The 19,818-nt window shown below is 36.3% G+C and overlaps 1 protein-coding gene across 8 annotated transcripts in view; it reads left to right on the top strand.

Annotated features, from left to right (window-relative positions):
• Positions 1-19,818, top strand: part of CDKAL1 (CDKAL1 threonylcarbamoyladenosine tRNA methylthiotransferase) — a 696,475-nt gene that overhangs the window by 192,103 nt on the left and 484,554 nt on the right. For all 8 annotated transcript variants that reach the window (XM_058285307.1, XM_058285304.1, XM_058285306.2 and 5 more), the window contains one exon: positions 11,086-11,134. In XM_058285307.1, coding sequence (XP_058141290.1) covers positions 11,086-11,134 — 49 coding nt within the window. The remainder of the gene's footprint in view (positions 1-11,085; positions 11,135-19,818) is intronic.

Genomic DNA, 19,818 nt, shown 5'->3' on the forward strand with positions numbered 1-19,818 from the left:
TGTTCAAGAAATCTTCCTTCTAATAAAATTGAAACACATTAAGGTACTTACTCCTGTGGACTTCGCCACATGTAAGAAATTTTAAAATTGAGCTCTTTCAATAGCATTTGTAAAGATAGGGAGTTTCCTTAACAGGTTGGAGAAAAAGATCTTTCCAGTTTTATGGAGAAATCAATATTGAGCTTTGACGATATTCTGATTATTAACAAACTCCTGTTATGGTAAAAGCCTAACATTTGAACATACATTTGATGGAAAAGACTTTTTATATGTTTAGTTCTCAACAGATTTGGAAAGAAGGGCAAGAAAAGCATTTTTTCTTTTAAAGGTGGTTTTAAAGTTTTGGTCTTAAGACTAAAAATGACAGGTTGTTCTAGTTTATATGCACTCAAAATTAAGAGAGCTAATGAGAAAGCTCTCTTTTTCTGTATCTATAATGTATTAACCACTCTTATTCATGAAAGGATTTGAGTTGTCTTAGGATCAAACCAAGATACTGTATCGTAAAACCCCAGCTAAATTCATGCAGGTACAAAAAAGACTCACACCAAGTCATAGAGAAATGTGGATACAGAGTAGTTTTTGCACATTTGCAGTAGAATTAGAGTGAGCAATGCTATTAAAGTTGATCTATTGCCCCCCCCCCCCAGTGAATTCCTTTTGTAGTAGAATAAAACCAAAACTGCATAGCATGAGCTATGAGGTCTCAGTCTTCCTCTCCTAATTATCTGATGCCATCTCTTACCATACTGGCCCTCATTTATTGACCTTCCGTCTGACCCCAGAATCCACCTACATCATTTTTGTCTCTTAGACTTTGTATTTACTCTTCCCCCTTTACTCCTTGTGATGGTTATTAAGTTTATGTGTCAACTTGACTAGGTTTTGGTGTTCAGTCATTTGGTCATTTGGTCGTTTGGTCAAGCACGCACTGGCTTGATTGTTACTGTGAGGATGTTTTGTGGATTTAAATCATCAGTCAGTTGATTGCATCTCTAGTTGATTACATGTCCCATGGATTGAGGAGACTGCCTTCAGCAGTGGGAGATGTCCCTTCCAATCAGTTGAAGGCCTTCAAGGGAGAACTGATGGTCCAGCAGTCAAGAGGACTCCCATCTCTGCTTCAGGTAGCAGCTTCTCCGGTGAATTCCTCGAGAACCTTCAGCAGGGTTCCTAGCTTGTGGCCTGCCCTATGGAATTTGGACAAGCCTATTCCCACAGTCGCTTTAGTCCTATAATAAATCTAAGGACTAGTGCACTCCTGGGGGTTCACGTTGCTGCCCCTGTCTTCTGGTTTTGGTCTCAGGATCAGTTCCCTTTGCAGGGGCTTACTGGAACCTCTGGAGCAAAATTGCCCTGTCCAACTCCTGCCACTCCAGATTTTATTTTCTTCTTAGCACCTGTCATGATATGAAATGAATATTTTTAGTTGTTTACATGTTCTTTTCCCCCAATTAGATTGTAAGGTCCATGAAAGCATTATTTTTCACCAAGATAGCCTCAGTTCCTAGTACAGAAGCTAGTACCTGGTTGGTGCTTAATAAATATCTGTCAAATGAATGCACGTGTGCCGGTGGTGTTTGTGGTGGGCTGGAGTAATACAGTAGTTATTAGTTGTTGCCAGGGTCGATGGCAGATTGGAGCATCGGTTGGACATCATTCTGTGATCATTTAGTAGTGACTGCCATGTGTGTAAGAAAGAAGAAATTCACCACATGTGCTATCAGTTTGCCACTCCTGGATAAGACATACTAAAAAGAGTTGGCTGGAATCTAAGATTTCCTTGTGCCTAAGTTCCCCCAGCTCCAAACAGAAATATCTACCATCTAGGAATGTTGTGAAGATTAAATATGATAATGAATGTGTAATGTTAGCACAGTACCTGGAATGTAGTAAATGCTCAAGAAATGCTGGCTATCACTGTATTGTCATTAGTATTAACAACTTTTCAAGCTGCTAGGTTGGTTGGGAGAAAAAAAAACCCTTAAAGTATATACTTCAGTAGGACTTCTGACTGCAGATAGTTTGTTCCCTGAATGACTAGGTGAGTAGAGGTGTGTTTGTATTTTTATTTTTTTTAAACATAATTGGCAAAATTTTGTTTGAGATGCAAACCTAAAAGTCTTGGACAGTGTTAAAGTCTGTGATCATATCTCTTGCTACAACTTACCTTTAAGTGATTATAATATGGAATGTAATTGGTAATACAGATTTTAAAAGTTTAAAGGTGTCATCATACACTTATTGGTTTTATTGTCATAACCATCATTCTCAAGTTTGTAAAAGCTATTTTATGCCTTCCTATATTTTGAACTTCTGAAGTGTACAACCCCCTGCCCTTCCTTCCCCACCCCCCCACCTCCCTGTAATGTTGAATAGTTTTATATATAAACATAAGGACAAGTTTTGTACCAAAATGAGAGTAAAAAACATTTTGAACTATTTTAGCTATTCTCTAAATCTGCACTTTCCGATATGGTTGACAGTAGCCACATGTAGCTATTTAAGTTCATTTAATTTCAGTGAAAAATTCATTTCCTTAGTCATTCTTCCCATAGTCCAAGTGTGTAATAACCACAGGTGGCTGGTGGCAGCCATATTGGATGTCACAGCATATGAATATTTTGATCATTGCAGAAAGTACTGCTGGTAGCTCTAAACAATTGGAAGATTTCAGAATGGCTGTTTTATTTTCTTAAGGTACCTTTGTATAGGCTTATTTCTTCTGTGTTTGTTTAGTTATAAATTTGGAGTAGTTCATAATAGATGAATAAAATATTTTTATGGATTTCTTTTAAAAGTTCTGTAGCAGAATTACTCATTAATGTTATTTATGAATTGTTTATTCACCAACTCCTTTCTTCATTGCTGTGAACATATGGAGTCAGTAATAGAACATAATGTGTGTCTTTTTTCTGTATATTTATAACTAAGTGCCTGAAGGACACAAGATACTGTTTTGTTTTATTTGAGTTATATGCCAAAGACTAAACTCATGTGTACTCAGGGCTGTAATTTATAGTATTAATTAAGAACAGCTTTTCTTTTCTCCCAGAATGAATTCAGTATACTCTTCATTACTGTATATAAATCTTGAGTTTGTTCTTTTGCTCATGATTGTTTTTTCTTCTCTCTCTGCCAGTCACCCAGCACTTTTTGACCTCATGTTTTCTCCATCTTCCATTTATCTTCCCCTTCGCAGACTCTTCTCTCCCTTTTTTTTCCTCTGTCTCCTCTCCTTTCTTTATTTTCTTCCACCACTTTCTCCATTATATACTTACTGGATATGGAGATGGATACCGTATTTTCTTTAAATCAGTAAATGGACTTTTCCCCTGCTTATTCATAATGAATTACTTTTGAAAATCAGAGAGTGTATTTTCAGCTCTATAAAATCAAGCATATTCTTCATTTCTTCCGTATCACTTGCCAGGCACTGTTGCTTCATGGTATGGAATGGCACCTTGTTATAGGAAAGTTTCATGCTACAAAATGTAGCCACAGAGCACTTTTGGAAATGCTGATTAGAAGCTTCTCCTTATGCCTCCAAGAGAATAATAGATATTGAATATTCTTTAGGAAATGGAAAGACCTAATTTTTTCATAGTTAGGGGTAGATATAGTTTTTAAAAATTACATATTTTGATGTCTTTGAGATCTGAATAAGGAAGAAAGAAAATGAATTGTAAAAGGAAAACATCAAAAATTTGTTTAAAAATGTAAGCAGAGCAGTTTGAGCTTTATGTTTTTTTGTTTCTGTGCAGCAGTGAAGAGTTAGCATCAAATGTTAGAAGACTTTTTTGAAGGCTTTTAGTCAGTGTTTAGAAGAAATGAAGAATCAGAACTTAAGGTCAAACAGTGGGAATAGAAAGGGGTGTTATTCAGAAAATTCTGGGTGGAGGTTAACTTCTTTTAGGGTAGAGATCCAATAAAAGTGTGTTGAAATCATAAGAAGGGCACCTTCAGGAAAGTAGTAATGACTAATTTTGGAACTGAATAAGAAAGAAACAAGCAGAGATTGAGTATCTCATTTTATTCAGTAGATACGAATGTGTGTTTAGTTGATTCTAAGTATCTAACAAGTGTTAGAATGTGATTTATTTCCTTAATTGTGACTCAATGGAAAAACTTTTTCTTTAAGGTGACTTTGTATATCTCTGCTGTAGTCTAGTATGTGATAATTTATAGTGTACTGCTTAGAGGGCATCTTGGCCTGAAAATTCTTAGGCAAGTAGAACCTTCACATAGCTCCCAAATACCTGCTTTTGTGCCGGGCAGAAGGTCAGAGTGAGTCTTGGGAGCTCTCACTCTTTTTCTTATCTAATCACCCCACCAGCCCATTCACCCTGGAGGAGGCTTGCAGATTTTAGACGCCTTGGGGAATGGCCTGTCAAGTGTGGACTTAGACCTACCTGCACATCCTCCCTGCACTGGAGACCGAGTTTTGTAGAAGTTAAGCTATCTTTTTGACCACACATTATTTTATTGGAAACCCGAATCAAGGCTGGAGATTGCAGAGCAGACCTCGAGGAGTCAATAGCATCCTGTCTGGGATTGTTATGTGACCCTTCTCTCATGACCTTATATCCAAGTTTCCTTAGGAACTTGGAGACCGTTTCATCTCCCTATGCTTCATATCCCTGTTTGCATTGGTTATTTAGTTTCCTTTCCATGTTGTTGTGTGCTCTCTCCCCCATGATTTATTCCTTCACCATTTGACCTGTTGTCAACACTTGCCATACCTCAGACCTCTGGAATGCTTATTTCATCACAACATTCTGCTTTCCATCCTCAACTTTTTAAATGAGTGCAATCTTCTTTTGAAACTAACAAAATAAGTGTGTGTATATATTTACACACACACTTGTATATATACATATGTTTAAACTTCTATTTTGACATGATTTCACATTTACAGAAAAGTTGCAAGCATAAAAAAGAATTCCCATACACACTCTACCCAGATTTCCCAAATGTTAAATTTTAACAAATTTGCTTTGTCATTTTCTTTTTCTATGTACATGTTATTTTGTGTCTGATCCTTTTGAGAGTAAGATGCAAACATGATGCTCCTTTACTTCTTTTATTATTATTATTTTTAAAGAAACTTTAGATTACATAAATGTTACATTGAAAATATAGGGGATTCCCATATATCTCATTCCCTCCCCCTCCCACACTTTCCCCCATTAACAACATTTTTCATTAGTGTAGTACATTTGTTACAGTTTATGAACACATATTAAAGTATTGCTATTAACCATGGTCTATAGTTTACATTATGGTTTACACTTTGCACCATACAATTTTATAGATTTTGACAAAATGTACCTGTCATTGCAATGTCATTCAGGACAATTCCAGTGTTCCAGAAATGCCCCATGTTACACCTATTCTTCCCTCTCCCTCCCCTCAGAACCTATGAGTTGAGTGAGTTGAGCACTGTCTTTATATCAGTGTTACAAGTTCTTTCATTTCTAGAATAATAATAAATCTACTTTAGTTCATAGTTGCAGTCCCTCATTATGCTTGTTCATTCCTCAGTCTTGAGCATTTTGGTATGGTTATGCCCACTCTGCTTCCAATTGAGAGAGACTTAGATCCTGTGGGGTGGATGGATGCTTGCAGTTGTAAATACTCTCTATTTTTTGGGGATGGGCATTGCCCACCATCATCCTTTTTTCAGTTGTCCTGGGTGAGTCAGATGAATTGGAGAGTAGGTGTTGGCTACAACTCTGCTGAGATTCAGGGCTCATATTAAAAGCCAGAAGATTTAAGTCTCTGGGACACATATTTAATGGGTATAATGCTAATTATAGGTTCAAATAAAAGGGCCAGAAGAACCATATGTAGGAAAATTATAAATGAGTCCAACACCAATACATTAGAGGGATATATTATCCTATATTTCAAAATAAGCCCCCTGGCAGGATGCTGAATTCCTGGGTTTATCTGCCCTGCCTATTGTGTCCATATGTCTCTAGGGCCTTCAAGAGCCCCCCGGCTTGAGTAACTATTTACTGAGGCAATCAGTAAATGTGAAATCCTCCCAAGATGTGCATAAGCATAACCTCTGGAATGACTTCCCAACTCACTTTGAAATCTCAGCCATAAAAATTCATTTGTATTATTTCCCCCTTTTGGTCAAGGTCTTTTTCCAAATGCTTCGCTAGTTGGTGCTGGTCATAATCTCTTGGTGCCAGGAAGGTTCTTCCCCAGGAGTCATGTCCCACACCAGGGAATAGGTAGTGAGTTTATATGTTGAGTTTATCTTAGAGTGAGACTACATTTGAGCTTTCAGGAGGTAACTCTTAGGCAATATGTAATACTAGGCTAGGTTTCAATTTCATAAAAACAAGGTTCATAAGTACAAGCTTCATTATCAAAGACCTGGTGTGTTGCTCTGTCCTCCTTCACTAGGCCCATGTACTCTAGGGATTCTTGCCATTCTATTAGCGAATGTAACAGGACTCCTCAGGATGGGAAGTCAATATTCTTTTGGTTAGCTGGGCTAGCTCAGCTGGTAAAGCATGAGACTTTTAATTTCTTTATTTCTAAATACTTTATTCTGTATTACAAAAGTAAGGGCATTCTCTTACCTAACTTTAGTGCAGTTAGCAAAATCAGGGAATTGACATTAAATATACTACTGTAAGCTGGTCTGTAGACTTCATTCAGATCTTGCCGTTTGTCCCAATAATGCCCTTTATAGGAAAAGAAAAATCACAAATTAAAAGCTGCATTTAGTTGTCATGCCTTTTTAGACTCCTTTATTCTGAAACAATTCTTCAGTTTGTTTTTGTTTTTATAACCTTGACATTTCATGGCCAGCCTCACTTTTTAAAAAAAATTTTTTATAAAATGGCTTTATTGAGATATAATTCATTCACCATTTAAAATATATAACTCAGTGGTTTTTAGTATATTCAGAGTTTATATGATTATCACCACAGTGAATTTTAGAACATTTTTATCACCCACAAAAACAAACAACCCAGTACCCGTTAGCAGTCATTTCCATTTATTCCACTACTCCTAGAAGTCATTTCTATTTATTCCACTACCTATCCCTAGACAACCACTAATGTATTTTCTGACTCTGCAGAATTCCTTGTTCTGGGTGTTTAATATAAATGAAATCATACAACATGAGATCTTTTATGTCTGGCTTCTTTCACTTAGCATAATGACTTCAAGTTTCATACCTGTTGCTACATGTATCAACGTTTCATTCCCTTTTATAACCAAATAGTATTCCAGTGAATGGATATGCCACATTTTCTTGGTTCATTCTTCAGTTGGTGGAAAACTGTTTTTTTCCCCACTTTTGGACTATTATAAATAATGCTGCTATGAACATTCATGTACACAGTTTTGTGTGGACATATATTTTCTTCTTGCTTCAGATATACCTAGGAATGTAATTGCTGGGTGGTGTGGTAACACTGTTTTCCAAAGCAGCTGCACTATTTTACTATCAGCATATGACGTTGCCAACTTTTCCACATCCTCACCGACACTTATTGGTCTTTTGTTGCAGCCATCCTTACGGTGTGAAGTGGTATCTCATTGTGGTTTTGGTTTTGATTTACATTTCCTTGGTGGCTAATGATATTAAACATTTTCTCGTGTTTTTTGGCCATCTTCTTTGAGAAATGTCTGTTCAGATCCTTTTCTTTTTTAAACATTTCTAAAAAATTATTGAATTGTAGGTGTTTTTCATATATCTAGACACTCATCCCTTATCAGATATATGTTTTTTAAAACTTTCTTCCCTTTTGCGTGTCTTTTCACTTTCTTGATGGTGTCCTTTGAAATACAAAGGTTTTTTATTTTGAGATGCCCAGTTTATCTGTTTTGTTCTTTTGTTGCTTGTGCTTTTGGTGTCATAGCTAGGAAACCATTCATTAATCCAAGGACATAGAGATTTGTGCCTATGTTTTCTTCTAGGAGTTTTATAGATTCAGACTTAGCTATTTAAGTGAATGCTTCCTCTTCATGTTGTTCTGACACTTCTGTAATGATAGTTATTTTTAGTCCACATGCTATGTGACTGTGCAGTTGAAGAGTCAGCCTTATTTCTCTGCCTTGCTGCTTTGAACTATTATATTTCCAAATGCACAGGAAAACATTTTCATTTTGGCTTCATTATTGAACTGTCTCATAATTTACCCCCCTTTTTTTGTCTTCTGTCCTCAACTGATATCACCTTATTTCTATTTGAGTACCCTGTACTCATGACCAGATCTGGGACCTTGCATCTCTTCAAAAATCCTAGATGTCTATCTGCATTGTGATTATAATTTCCTGTCCTTTTGCCTTTTCCCCGTTCCACTTCCCACCTCATTCTCTCTCCTTTCTCCCTCCTTCCTTCCTTCTATTCCTTTCTTTCTTTCCTTAATTCTTTTCTTCACTTGACCATCAGCCACTTCATTTCTCCTTTCTGGCTCTACTTCTTTCCTTATCCCATGTAGTCTACAAGCTTTGTCTGATCCAAAATGCATAGTCAACTTTCTTCTCTCTATTTCCTCCCAGTCCATGCTTCCTTGGAAGAGACGTTTCTCAGTGCTGTTTCTTCATCTTTTTTAACTATTCTGGTACATATTAGAGGTTCAATAAATGATGAGAGAGTGAATGAAGGATGGAATAAACAAACCTTAGATAAATCCATTTATTTAAATGTTTAGCTCCTACACTGGGACTGCTGGACCTTGAAAAAAATCACAAGGATATGGGCATCATTGTTAGAAATTCAAGGTCTGTAATCTCAGCTGGTATTTTAATACTGTCTGGCAATTTTTTATGTATCCTTAGTCATCACTCTCTTTCATTCTCTGTAACAGGTATTAGAAACATTCACTCTCTTATTTCAGTACATCTGCCTTCTTCCACATAGCAAATGAGCTTGCTACTTACTTCACGGAGAAAATTGACGCCAACAGGTGGGAACTTGCCTAGCAACCTCTTCAACTTCTACAGGAGTTGTAGCATTTGTCCATGCTTTTTCCTTCTAGCTCCTTAATTCAGAAGAAGACCTGATTGCCTCATCTTGGGCTTTTCTTTCTTACTGTGTTTTGGATCTTACCCTTCCCAACTCCTGAAGGACCTTGCTTCATCAATCATTTCTTCATCTTCAAGTTCTCTCTCTCTTCTGACTTTTTCCCCTCAGCATGTAAACTGAAAAAAAAAAAAAAAGAAATAAATAGTTGAATACACTAACCTAAAACCAAACAGACATCTACTCAATTTCCTGTAGCTACCAGGAGTCTTCTTCCTTCTTCCCTTTCCAAACAGCCAGCCTGTTGAAGGAATAATCAATATTAGTTGTTATCATTTTCTTATTTACGGTTCATTATTACTGAACTCCATTTTTATTACATCAAACATAACCTATTTTAATCTTTATGTTACTTGGTATCTCTGTAGCATCTGCCACAATTGTCCCCTCCCTCCTTTTTGAAATCTTGGCTGTCCTGGCTTCTAAGATCACATTAAATATTCTGTAAGGAATCCATCCCCTTGAGCTCTTAATGAAACCAGAGAGAATTGTTCCTTGTGGAAGTGGTGGATGTATCACCAGAAAAGTTGATATTTTGGCTACTGAAGATCTAACTACTGTTCTCTGAGACTTACTTTGTCTTTGGTAATTTCTTAATTATTGCTGCTACTACCATCATACTGAGCTGAATGGTCAGAGACAGGGTATGTTCTCCCTTTAAATATTTTGTTCAAGTGTGCACTCACAAGTCTTTCCTTATTTCTTTGGAAGACACTAGTGCTGAAAGAATATATTTTTAAAAACTTGTTGCATTTTTAGTAAATTCTTTTAAAAATTATCTTTTGTTGTAATTTGAATTCATTTAAGGATTGTAGTATGATAATGAAAAGATAGAAGTAGCCTAAAGATCCATCATCAAGGTAGTTAATGGTATAGCCATACAGTGAGATAGTAGGTAGCAATTAAAAAGAATGCAGTAGACTGTGTGTAATGACAATGTTTAGAAAAAATCAAGTGGCAGATCTATTATGTGTATTTGCTCATGTGTTATTTGTATCTTCCATTTTTGTTTAAAATGGCAGAATAGAACTATATATAAATGTTTAGCAATGAAGTGTCTTGGTATGTACATGTTAAACCATTATGTGTGATTTCATCTGAGCACCGGGAGTGGAGGATTGATGACACTGTGTGTTACCTTGACTATTTTCATTTTATATTTCTATTTAGTTTGAATATTTTCAGGGAACATGAATTCCTTCTTTAATAAAACAATGGTGACTTGAAAAATCTTAAAGGAGAAGTAATATCAACTTTTGACCTATTCTTGTTTGTCTTCCTCTCTTTAGCTTCTTGGGCCGTACTCTTTGCTTTTGGGTTTTCCTTCTGAACCCTAGCCCCTCGTACTATTCTTTCTGGTGGGCTCCTCATGTCTTCATCCTGTGTTTCCTTCAAGGGTTATATTTGGATCCCTGGGAGGCACTCTGTAGCTCTGTCAGATTTTATTACCTTCCCTCTGTGTTCCCTAGGCACTGTGGGAAATCTTCCATGATCACCAGTCTCTAGGGCAGGAGCTGCATTATTTGACTTTTGTACTTCATGGAACTGAGCACAGTTTCCAATGCATTGTAGAAATTCATTAGAAGGGCTTTGAATATTAAAATAATAAAACAATTTGGGGCTATGACTTCTTAATACCAGTGTGTCCTTTTGTGTAGGTGTTAATTTTATGCCATTTTTCTTGAAGCTTTGTGTGAATGGTGTTTTAATTAAACTTAAGTTTATATTTCAAGACGTGTTGAGTTTATGTTGATAGTCTATCCTAACAAAACTCCAGGCAATTTATTTAAATGGAACATGATTTCAACAAGCATTGAAGGATAAGAGGTGATAATTTCATACTTCATTGTAACATAAAACATTAATATAGAATAAATATTTTAATAATATCTCCAAAGGCATTAATTAAAGACAACCTGAATTTATATGCTTAGAAAATATGTAACATTGACTCAAGCAGAACGATAAACACAAATTAATTTTTATTCTCTGTGAATTCTTGTCTTAAAGTTTGCTTTCTTTTTTAGGTTCAGCAGATAGATCGTGTAGTAGAAGTCGTGGAGGAAACAATTAAAGGTAATTGTTGAAAGTGAGATAAGTACATTTATGTATTTTCTGAACTATTTTATAAAAATGCCACTTTTTTTTTTAAGCATTTTTATAAGGTTGTCGTCTTAGGTATAAAACCATAAAATTTTGTTCTTGGCATCATGCATTGATCAATCCAATATAGAAGGCAGGCATATATATTTATATAATTTGTTTAGCTTACAAACAAATCAGGTCATAGTGTATTTTTAAAAAAATGTTTATTTTTATGTAAGAATGGCTTTAATTTGAACCTCAGATTAGGAAGATAGGATTTAATCATTTTAAAATAAGAAAATCTATTTCCATATTTTGATATCACTTAGTTTTCTTTTTTATAAATATTTTAAAAATGGCATTCAATTTTGATACCCTTTTGCAGTTATACTAGAAAATAGAATTTTGCTCTGATTATTTCATTAGCCAGTGCTATTTGAAACAGAAACTTATTGAAGTCACTGTAAAATAAATCATCCTGAATTCTGTGGTTCACCTTTAACTATTTCTAGGCTACTTTTCCTGTATTAGATTAGGACAAATAAACTAGGATAATCCAATATTGAAATATTACGTTTGATTAGAGTCTCACTTAAAATTTAAACTGTTTTATAAATGAAATATTTGTGTTTTTAAGACAAAAATCAGATATGCTACTTCAGTCAAATTGACATTTTTAATTTAGTACTTTCCTTGCTACCTTATATCTACTACCGTCCACATTCTTTTATTCATTAGTTTTTTTTAAGCAATAAAGCTCTCTTTTACTAAATTATCTTGCTGAATACAAAAGGAAAATATTCTCTTACAGAAAGTCATATCATAAAATATGTAGAAGAACTAAACAACAGTCTTCCTTAATCCTATAATCAGATGAACCTATTGGTGTTTAGTGTACGTTCTTTAGATCTGTTCTGTGTATATATGTCTTCTTAGACTTAGTGTCATTATATATGGCATTATATATTCTGCCTTTTCCACTCAGTACTATATCAAAAGCTCTTTCCAGGTCATTAATCTTCTTATAAATCACTTTAAAGTCTGTCTGACACTCTGTAACCACAGGTAACAATGTGTTTAACTGTACTCCTCTATGTAGACCTTTTAGTTGTATTCATTAGTTTTTGAATCTTTGCTCTAATAGGGCTTGATCTAGAATGTGAGAATAAGACTGTAACTTAATCCTAGCATTGGGCAGTGGGTGTATTTTCCTTAATGCATATTGGGAAGGTGAGACACAAGGGCACACAGCCAGTCAGTGGCAGAGTGAGGATACGAATCTTGGCATTCTGACTCCCGAGCCCCATGCTCTTAATTCGGACACTCCATTCACACTCTTCTTTGCCTTCAGGCCTCCCTCCTAGTTGAGAATCACTCCCTTAAAGGTTGTTCCGTTGAGCTTCTTGAGCAGTGCTTTGAGGTGCTCGAGGGTACTGTTGCCCTGTTCGTGTCCTCTCTTTAGCCAGGCACATAGTGGCCATTTAGTTAAAAAAAAATAAAAATAAAAATAATGGTTATTGTATCAGCCAGGGTTCTTCAGGGAACTTGAACCAATACCATAGTTATGTATGTATGTATGTGTGTAAGTTTGTGTGCATGCATGTGTGTGTGTGTTTATATGATTTATTTTAAGGAATTAACTTGTGATTGTGGGAGCTGGTCAGTTTGAATATTGTAGGGTAGGCCAGCAGGTTAGAAACTCAAGCAGGATTTGTGTTATAGTCCTGAGGAAGGATTTCTTCTACTTCAGTAAACCTCAACTGAGTGGATGAGGCCCGCCCACATTGCTGAGGATGAGCCCCTTTACTTAACAGTAAACTGAATGTTGATGTTACCTACATCATAAAATAGATTATATAGATTAGTGTTTAATTAAGTGGGTACTATAGCCTAGCCAGGTTGACGCATAAAATCAACAGTCTCTGAAACAAGTAGTGTGCTCAGAAGGCTGCCCGGTGGCCAGCAGAGACATATACTCCATAGGAGATCTCAGAACACCTAGAACCCCCAGCCAGAGTAATTAGGGATGGCTGCTCACCAAAGGGTTTGCTCTTGGGTGGATTTATTGGAAGGTGAGCCTTGGATTTGGATTTACTTATGAGAGTCTACAGCAAGAGAAGAAGGTCAAGTTGATGGGGATGTTCATTGTCAGTTCTGGTTTAAGGGTGGGAAGGCTGATGAATTAAGTCTTAGTAGTGAAATAATGTAGACTTTGGAGCATTTAATAGGTTGTCTTACAGCAAGTTACTTTTCTGAGGCTCAGTTTTCTCCATTTAGAATGGAGAGGATTAAATGGATAAGATTATTAAGGTAGCTAGAACATATTAGAGACTCAATTTATATTAATTTTTGCCTCATATTACCTTGACTGCTAGAATAATCTAACTGATCTTTGCCATTAGGGACTATTTTCCATTCAAACTATATAAACTACTACCGTTATCCTTGGATTATTTTGCTTCCTTACATGTGTACCTTCAGTGGTACTTGATGCCAACAAATTAATTTGGGATTTCTTAGGCTGATCGTCTTCTATCCCATTTGCCATTTTTACCTTTTCTTCCATTAATGCCATACATTTATAATATTCTTTGCTCCAGGCACCTGTGCTATTTTTTTTTTTTTTTAAAGATTTATTTATTCCTGCCCACCCCCCCCCTTGCCCCAGTTGTCTGTTCTCTGTGTCTATTTGCTGCGTCATCTTCTTTGCCCGCTTCTGTTGTTGTCAGCAGCACGGGAATCTGTGTTTCTTTTTTTGTTGTTGTTGTGTCAGCTCTCCCTGTGGGCGGCACCATTCTTAGGCAGGCTGCACTTTTTTTTCACGCTGGGCCGCTCTCCTTACGGGGTGCACTCCTTGCGCGTGGGGCTCCCCTACGTGGGGGACACCCCTGTGTGGCAGGGCACTCTTTGCGCGCATCAGCACTGCTCATGGGCCAGCTCCAAACGGGTCAAGGAGGCCCAGGGTTTGAACTGCGGACCTCCCATGTGTTAGACAGACGCCCTAACCACTGGGCCAAGTCCACTTCCCCAGGCACCTGTGCTGTTTGATGTTTCTTGTGTTACTTGCACTTTGCTTCACATTCATCTTAGGGTCCTGCACAGAGCTGAATAAACTTTCTTGGCCTGTGCTGATCCACCCTCTACCCATTTTCACCCTTCTTGACCTTTATTGTGAGTGTGCCGTCTGACCTATATGAACCACATCAGTAGGATCTTAGTCATCTGCTTTCAGCTGGATTTGGCCATTGGGAGGTGCCAGTGAGAGGTACTAGTGGGAGACTGGAGAGTGACAAGAGAGTGGGTTAGGAATATTTGTTCTCCTCTCTCATGCCCTCCCTTCCTGCTTGCATAGTTCCTTCTCTCATCCCAAGGCCACAGCTCTGGCCACATGGTCCCTCGACCATTGCATCTTTTTCTCCAGCCTCTTGTAACTAGTCTCCCCCTTGCCTTTTCAGGCCTAGGGGTAGAAATAGTGTCCCATCTTTGCTATCCTTAGGGTATTGCACTGTCTCTTGTTGGTATCCTTAGCCCTGCCTGTACCTTTGTGAATAGTCGGTGTATTAAAATCTCTTCGGTTACGCAGTACACCATCTGCTTTTCTGGAACCCTGAGTGGTAAGTGCTCTGTGGAGGAACAAGGCTCACCTGAAGGGCCAGATGGAATGCAGTCTTGCAAGAGGATTTTGCCGTAACTGTTTTGTTTCCACATTTGGTTGCCCTTGGGCTCTCTTCCTACCTCTTCCTTGAAGGTGGTTTGGACATGGGGCCTCTGCCACAGCTTCTTTGCATTCTGAATGCTGCTTGTGTTATTATGCCAACTAATGTTTTAAAACTGTATTAAGACACATTGATACTGAAAGCATTTTAATGTATTTTGTATTTGTTTCATTTATATCTGTGTTAGTTGTAACAAAAGGGAAAATTTGATTTATTTCTGAATGAATGCTCACTATTTTAAGAAAGGCTCAAATTTCCATCCATTTTTAGCATTTTTGTTAGGAGACATCTGATTATAATGAATTTAGGATATTCTTCTGTGTCATTTTGATAATTCAACAAGATATGGGACTGAGTCTAAGGGAGGAAATACAATGTTTAAAGGAGTCACTTTTTTTTTTTTAAAGAGGAATATAAAGTATTTGTGCGTGTGTGTATTCATGTTTATATGTACCATAATCTTGGCTTCTGTGGTCATTAAAAACATTTTTTTTGGGTATAAATGATCTTTATAAATCTGTATTTCCTCTGACATCTATGTTTGTGTTCTAAAGAAAAAATCTTAAAAAACAAAAACACAAAACTTGTCTTTATTAAAGATATTCTACCAGGATAATTTATGGCAAATAACTGCAAGTAAATAATGTCTATTGAAATTAGAAAACTGTTTTTACCATTAAGTCATATTTCTTTCCAGTCAACTTCTCTTAAAAGAGGCCTCTGTTTTTAGTATGTTTGCTGATGTTTCATTCAGTCTAATTCCAATTGACTCAAGCGTTGGTAATTCAAGTCTTTCCCATAAGGTATAATCTGCAAGTTTAATTGATTTTCTGTTTCCCCTAACTTCTCAGTAATTGATGTGATCTTGGATTAGACTGATTTAAATTTTCAGTTTCTGGCTTAACAGCTTTCTTACTTAACACATTGCTATTAATCTTTACTCAGTATATTTGGTACTTATTTAGAGCATACACTCTTCATAAATTGAGACTGGAAGGCAGGATTGTAACAAGTGAAATTTTATTATTATTAATGACTGAATAACTGCTCCTTAAAGTCCAGTGCTTACTTGAGAATGCTTTCCAAAATTAAAAGTTAGTGAGTGAGTTTGGATATATAGCATTGTGTCTCTGGGGCAGTATTGGATCTCCAAGGCACATGTGTTTTTTAAGTATTTGCTGTTTAAGAAAATAATTCTGTTGATTTTCAATATATGCTTTGAAAGCATACTTTTATGCATCCTCCCATTATTGAGTAATCTCTGATAGAGTTACCATAGTCTGAATATAGTGGGAAAAGATGTGCATTGGATGTTAGATGTTACATATTAAGAATAACTTCCCAGTCTCACTGGTGCAATTAAATAGGCGATCATTCCTGGCTTATAATAACTTAAAGAAGTCAGGGATTTACTGCTGTTACTTATTTTTTAAAGCAATTCTGTTTTTTAAAGTCTGTGTACCATGTTAAGACCTGATGGTTTGGTAACCACTACATTTTGGCACTTCCTTAAGTGTGATCATTTTACCTCCTTTCCTACCTTCTTTTCCTTCTCTCCCCTCTTTCAATTTCCCCAAATTGACAATAGGATTCTAGCTTTACTTACTTGTCCTCTGTACTTTTACGTATATTTTTTTCTGGAGTGAACTTCTTTTTATCAATTGCATCTAATCCTGGGTAGCATTTTTGAAATCATAATATCTTTATTCATTGCATCTATCCTAGGTAGCAATTTGAAATCATAATATTTTTAAAAATAAGAGTAGGCTAATTTCTTTGTGGTACCAAACAAAGTTTTGCCGAAGAAAACCAAGTTGGTGTTTCTTAGGACTTTTATTTGATTTTCAGGTATTTATTCCAAACTTTGGTTTGTCTTAATGGCTCCAAAGGACTGTGTACTGGAGAAACCACTATGTCATATCTTGCCTGCATTGTTATGATTTTATGGCTTTATTAGCCAAATTATCAGTCCTATTTCCATCCACACACATCCTGAGCAGTAAAAGATTATTCATCTACTAGAAAATATGCAACAGAGTGTGGATATTTTCAGGACTTGGAGTTGTCCTGGGTGGTACTGCAGGGACAGGTGTTGGACGTTGTATGTCCTGCTATGGCCCACTGGGTGGACTGGGGGAGAGTGTAAACTACAATGTAAATCATTATCCAGGTGGTGCAGCAGTGCTCCAAAATGTTTTCACCAAATGTAATGAATGTGCCATGATGATGAAAGAGGTTGTTATAAAGGTGCAATGGACACAACCAATCCAGTGTCCACATAGAAGAGGTGGCATTGGATTGGGAAAAGTGGACATAATGGACAAAGGGTATGGGGAAAGGCAGGAAGAGATGAGAGGTGGAGGCGTCTTCGGGACATGGAGCTGCCCTGGATGGTGCTTCAGAGGTAATCACCGGACATTGTAAATCCTCACCGGGCCTACATGATGGAATAGAGGAGAGTATGGGCCATGATGTGAACCAATGTATATGAGGTGCAGAGGTGCCCAAAGATGTACTTACCAAATCCAATGGATGTGTCATGATGATGGGAACGAGTGTTGTTGGGGGGGGGGGAGAGGGGGGGTGGGGGGGTGGGGTTGAATGGGACCTCACATATATATTTTTAATGTAATATTATTACAAAGTCAATAAAAAATAAAAAAATTAAAAAAAAAAAAATAAAAAAAAAATAAAATACTTTAACAATATTAAGTAAACAATAGTACAAATGGTATTTTATCAGGACAAAAATCATAAAAGTGTTAAATAAAATGACTGAAGTTTGGGTTAAAAAAAAAAAAAAAAAAAAAAGAAAGAGGTTGTTGATGTGGGAGGAGTGGAATGAGGAGGGTGGGGGGTGTATGGGGACCTCATATTTTTTTAATATAACATTAAAAAAAATAAAGAGGAAAAAATATGCAGTAGATAAGTCTTCCTTAAACATTGTAAATGGTTATGTGCATCGTTTTTTCTAAGTGAATGTGGTTAAGTAACAAGTTTTTAATAATTTTCAGCCATTGAAACTTTTAAGACTCAAACCACTGCTTAAACTTCTCTCCCAAGTAGATTCTTTTGCTTTATGATGACTTCACAATTGTTTATATGCTTTTGGTGTGTCTTTAATTATACTGACTCTGTGTCTTCATCAATTATATCACTTTTCTATTCAAAGATGTATTTTCTTACGGTTTGAAACTCTCTTTTCTCATCATTGGAATTTACTTACTTCAAGACTTGGGTATTTTGTTCGCTTCTGATTTCTTCATTCCACGGATGGATGGAGAGTGCACAGTGTTGAATTGTTTAGATTGGTGGTTTTACTGTAGTTTTCACACAACATATTGTTATAATGCTTTTCTGGTTTGATTGTTGAAAACAAGGAAAGGAAATTACTTCAGGCTTGAATTGCTCAGGCTTCCCATGACCCCGTTATTAGCCCTGCCAACCTGTCTTGTAAAGCAGCCCCATCCTTCCCTGTGTAACTATTAACAAAGACTCATTGGCTGTTCAGCTGGGCTTACATAGTAAGTTTTGTGAATCTTGATAGTATCTTGGCAGATTGCACAAAGGTGAGACTCTTAAATTCTCTAAAACTAAATTATTGTGGTGCAAACTTTTGTAAAAACAGTTTGAACATACTTGTTTTTAAAGTCTGCATATTCATTTTCATTTTAGTTGTTTGGTTTCTCAGACATACAGTTTCTGAGTCCCAAGGTTCTAATTTCTCTTATCATATTATTTTTTTCACTATTTAACAAATAATATAAGGCATCACTACCAGAAATAACTTCTGCTATACCTAAAATTTTATACAGGTTACTCTAATGGAAGTTTGTAAGGTAAGAAATGTTAGGTAGACTAATTAATCATGTTTTAAAGCTCTCATAGAAAACATGCCCATATGTAACAACATAAAGAATTTTTTTCATATGGTCTTCCTTTATTATAACTAACTTTTTAGAGAATTGGTATGTGGTTAACTGTTTTTATGCTCTGTGTTTATCTCATATCTGCTTTATTATGTGTTTGGAGAGATTATATTCTTCATTTAGAGGATCAGCTATTTTTAAAAAATAAAATTTTATTAAAGTATATAATTCATACATGAACATACATAAACAATATGTGTATAGTAAAAATTGTGAACTTATAAAACAAATGTACCTTTCATCATACAGCGCTCCCTTATGTTACCCCATCACCAACACCTTACATTGCTGTGAAACTTTTATTACGAACTATGCTAGAGTATCATCAAAATATTACTACTAACTGTAGCCCATACCTTACATGTGGTATATTTTCCCCCCAGCCTGCCTTATTATTAACACACTATATTAATATTACTTATTTGTTGTTGTTTATGAGAGAGCATTCTCTTATTTGTCCTGTTAACCATAGTCCATTTTCCACCACTGGATTCCCTGTGTTATATAGCCTCATGTTGTGTACAGTCCATTCAAAGTGTATGCTCAGTGGTTCTCATTTTCATCAGAGAGATGTACTGTCATCACCTCTGCCAATTTTAAAACATTTTTGTTACTCCAAGAAGAAAAATCCCATACTCCCTTGTACTTCCTATAGTTGTCTCTTAGAATGATATATCTTCTTTGCCATTGCTGTAAAAATATTACAGTGTTACTGTTAACTATTGTCCATAAGTTATATTAGTTGTAATTTTCCTGTGTATCACCACGTTGTTAACACCGTTTAAAAGAAGAGCATTGCTATAATCATACTATTAACTGCAATCTTCAGGATGAGTTTTTATTTTTAAGATTTATTTATATTTATTTATCCCCACCCTCCCTTTCTCATCTGTCTGCTCAATGTTTGCTTGCCTTCCCCTGGAGGCACCAGGAATAGAATCTGGGATCTCCCACATGGGAGGCAAGTGCCTGATGGCCTGAGCCACAGCTGCTCCCCATGGGCTGCAGCGTCTGCTGGCTTGTGGTGTCT

Source organism: Dasypus novemcinctus, chromosome 22 (assembly GCF_030445035.2).
Source record: "Dasypus novemcinctus isolate mDasNov1 chromosome 22, mDasNov1.1.hap2, whole genome shotgun sequence".
Lineage (NCBI taxonomy): Eukaryota > Metazoa > Chordata > Mammalia > Cingulata > Dasypodidae > Dasypus > Dasypus novemcinctus.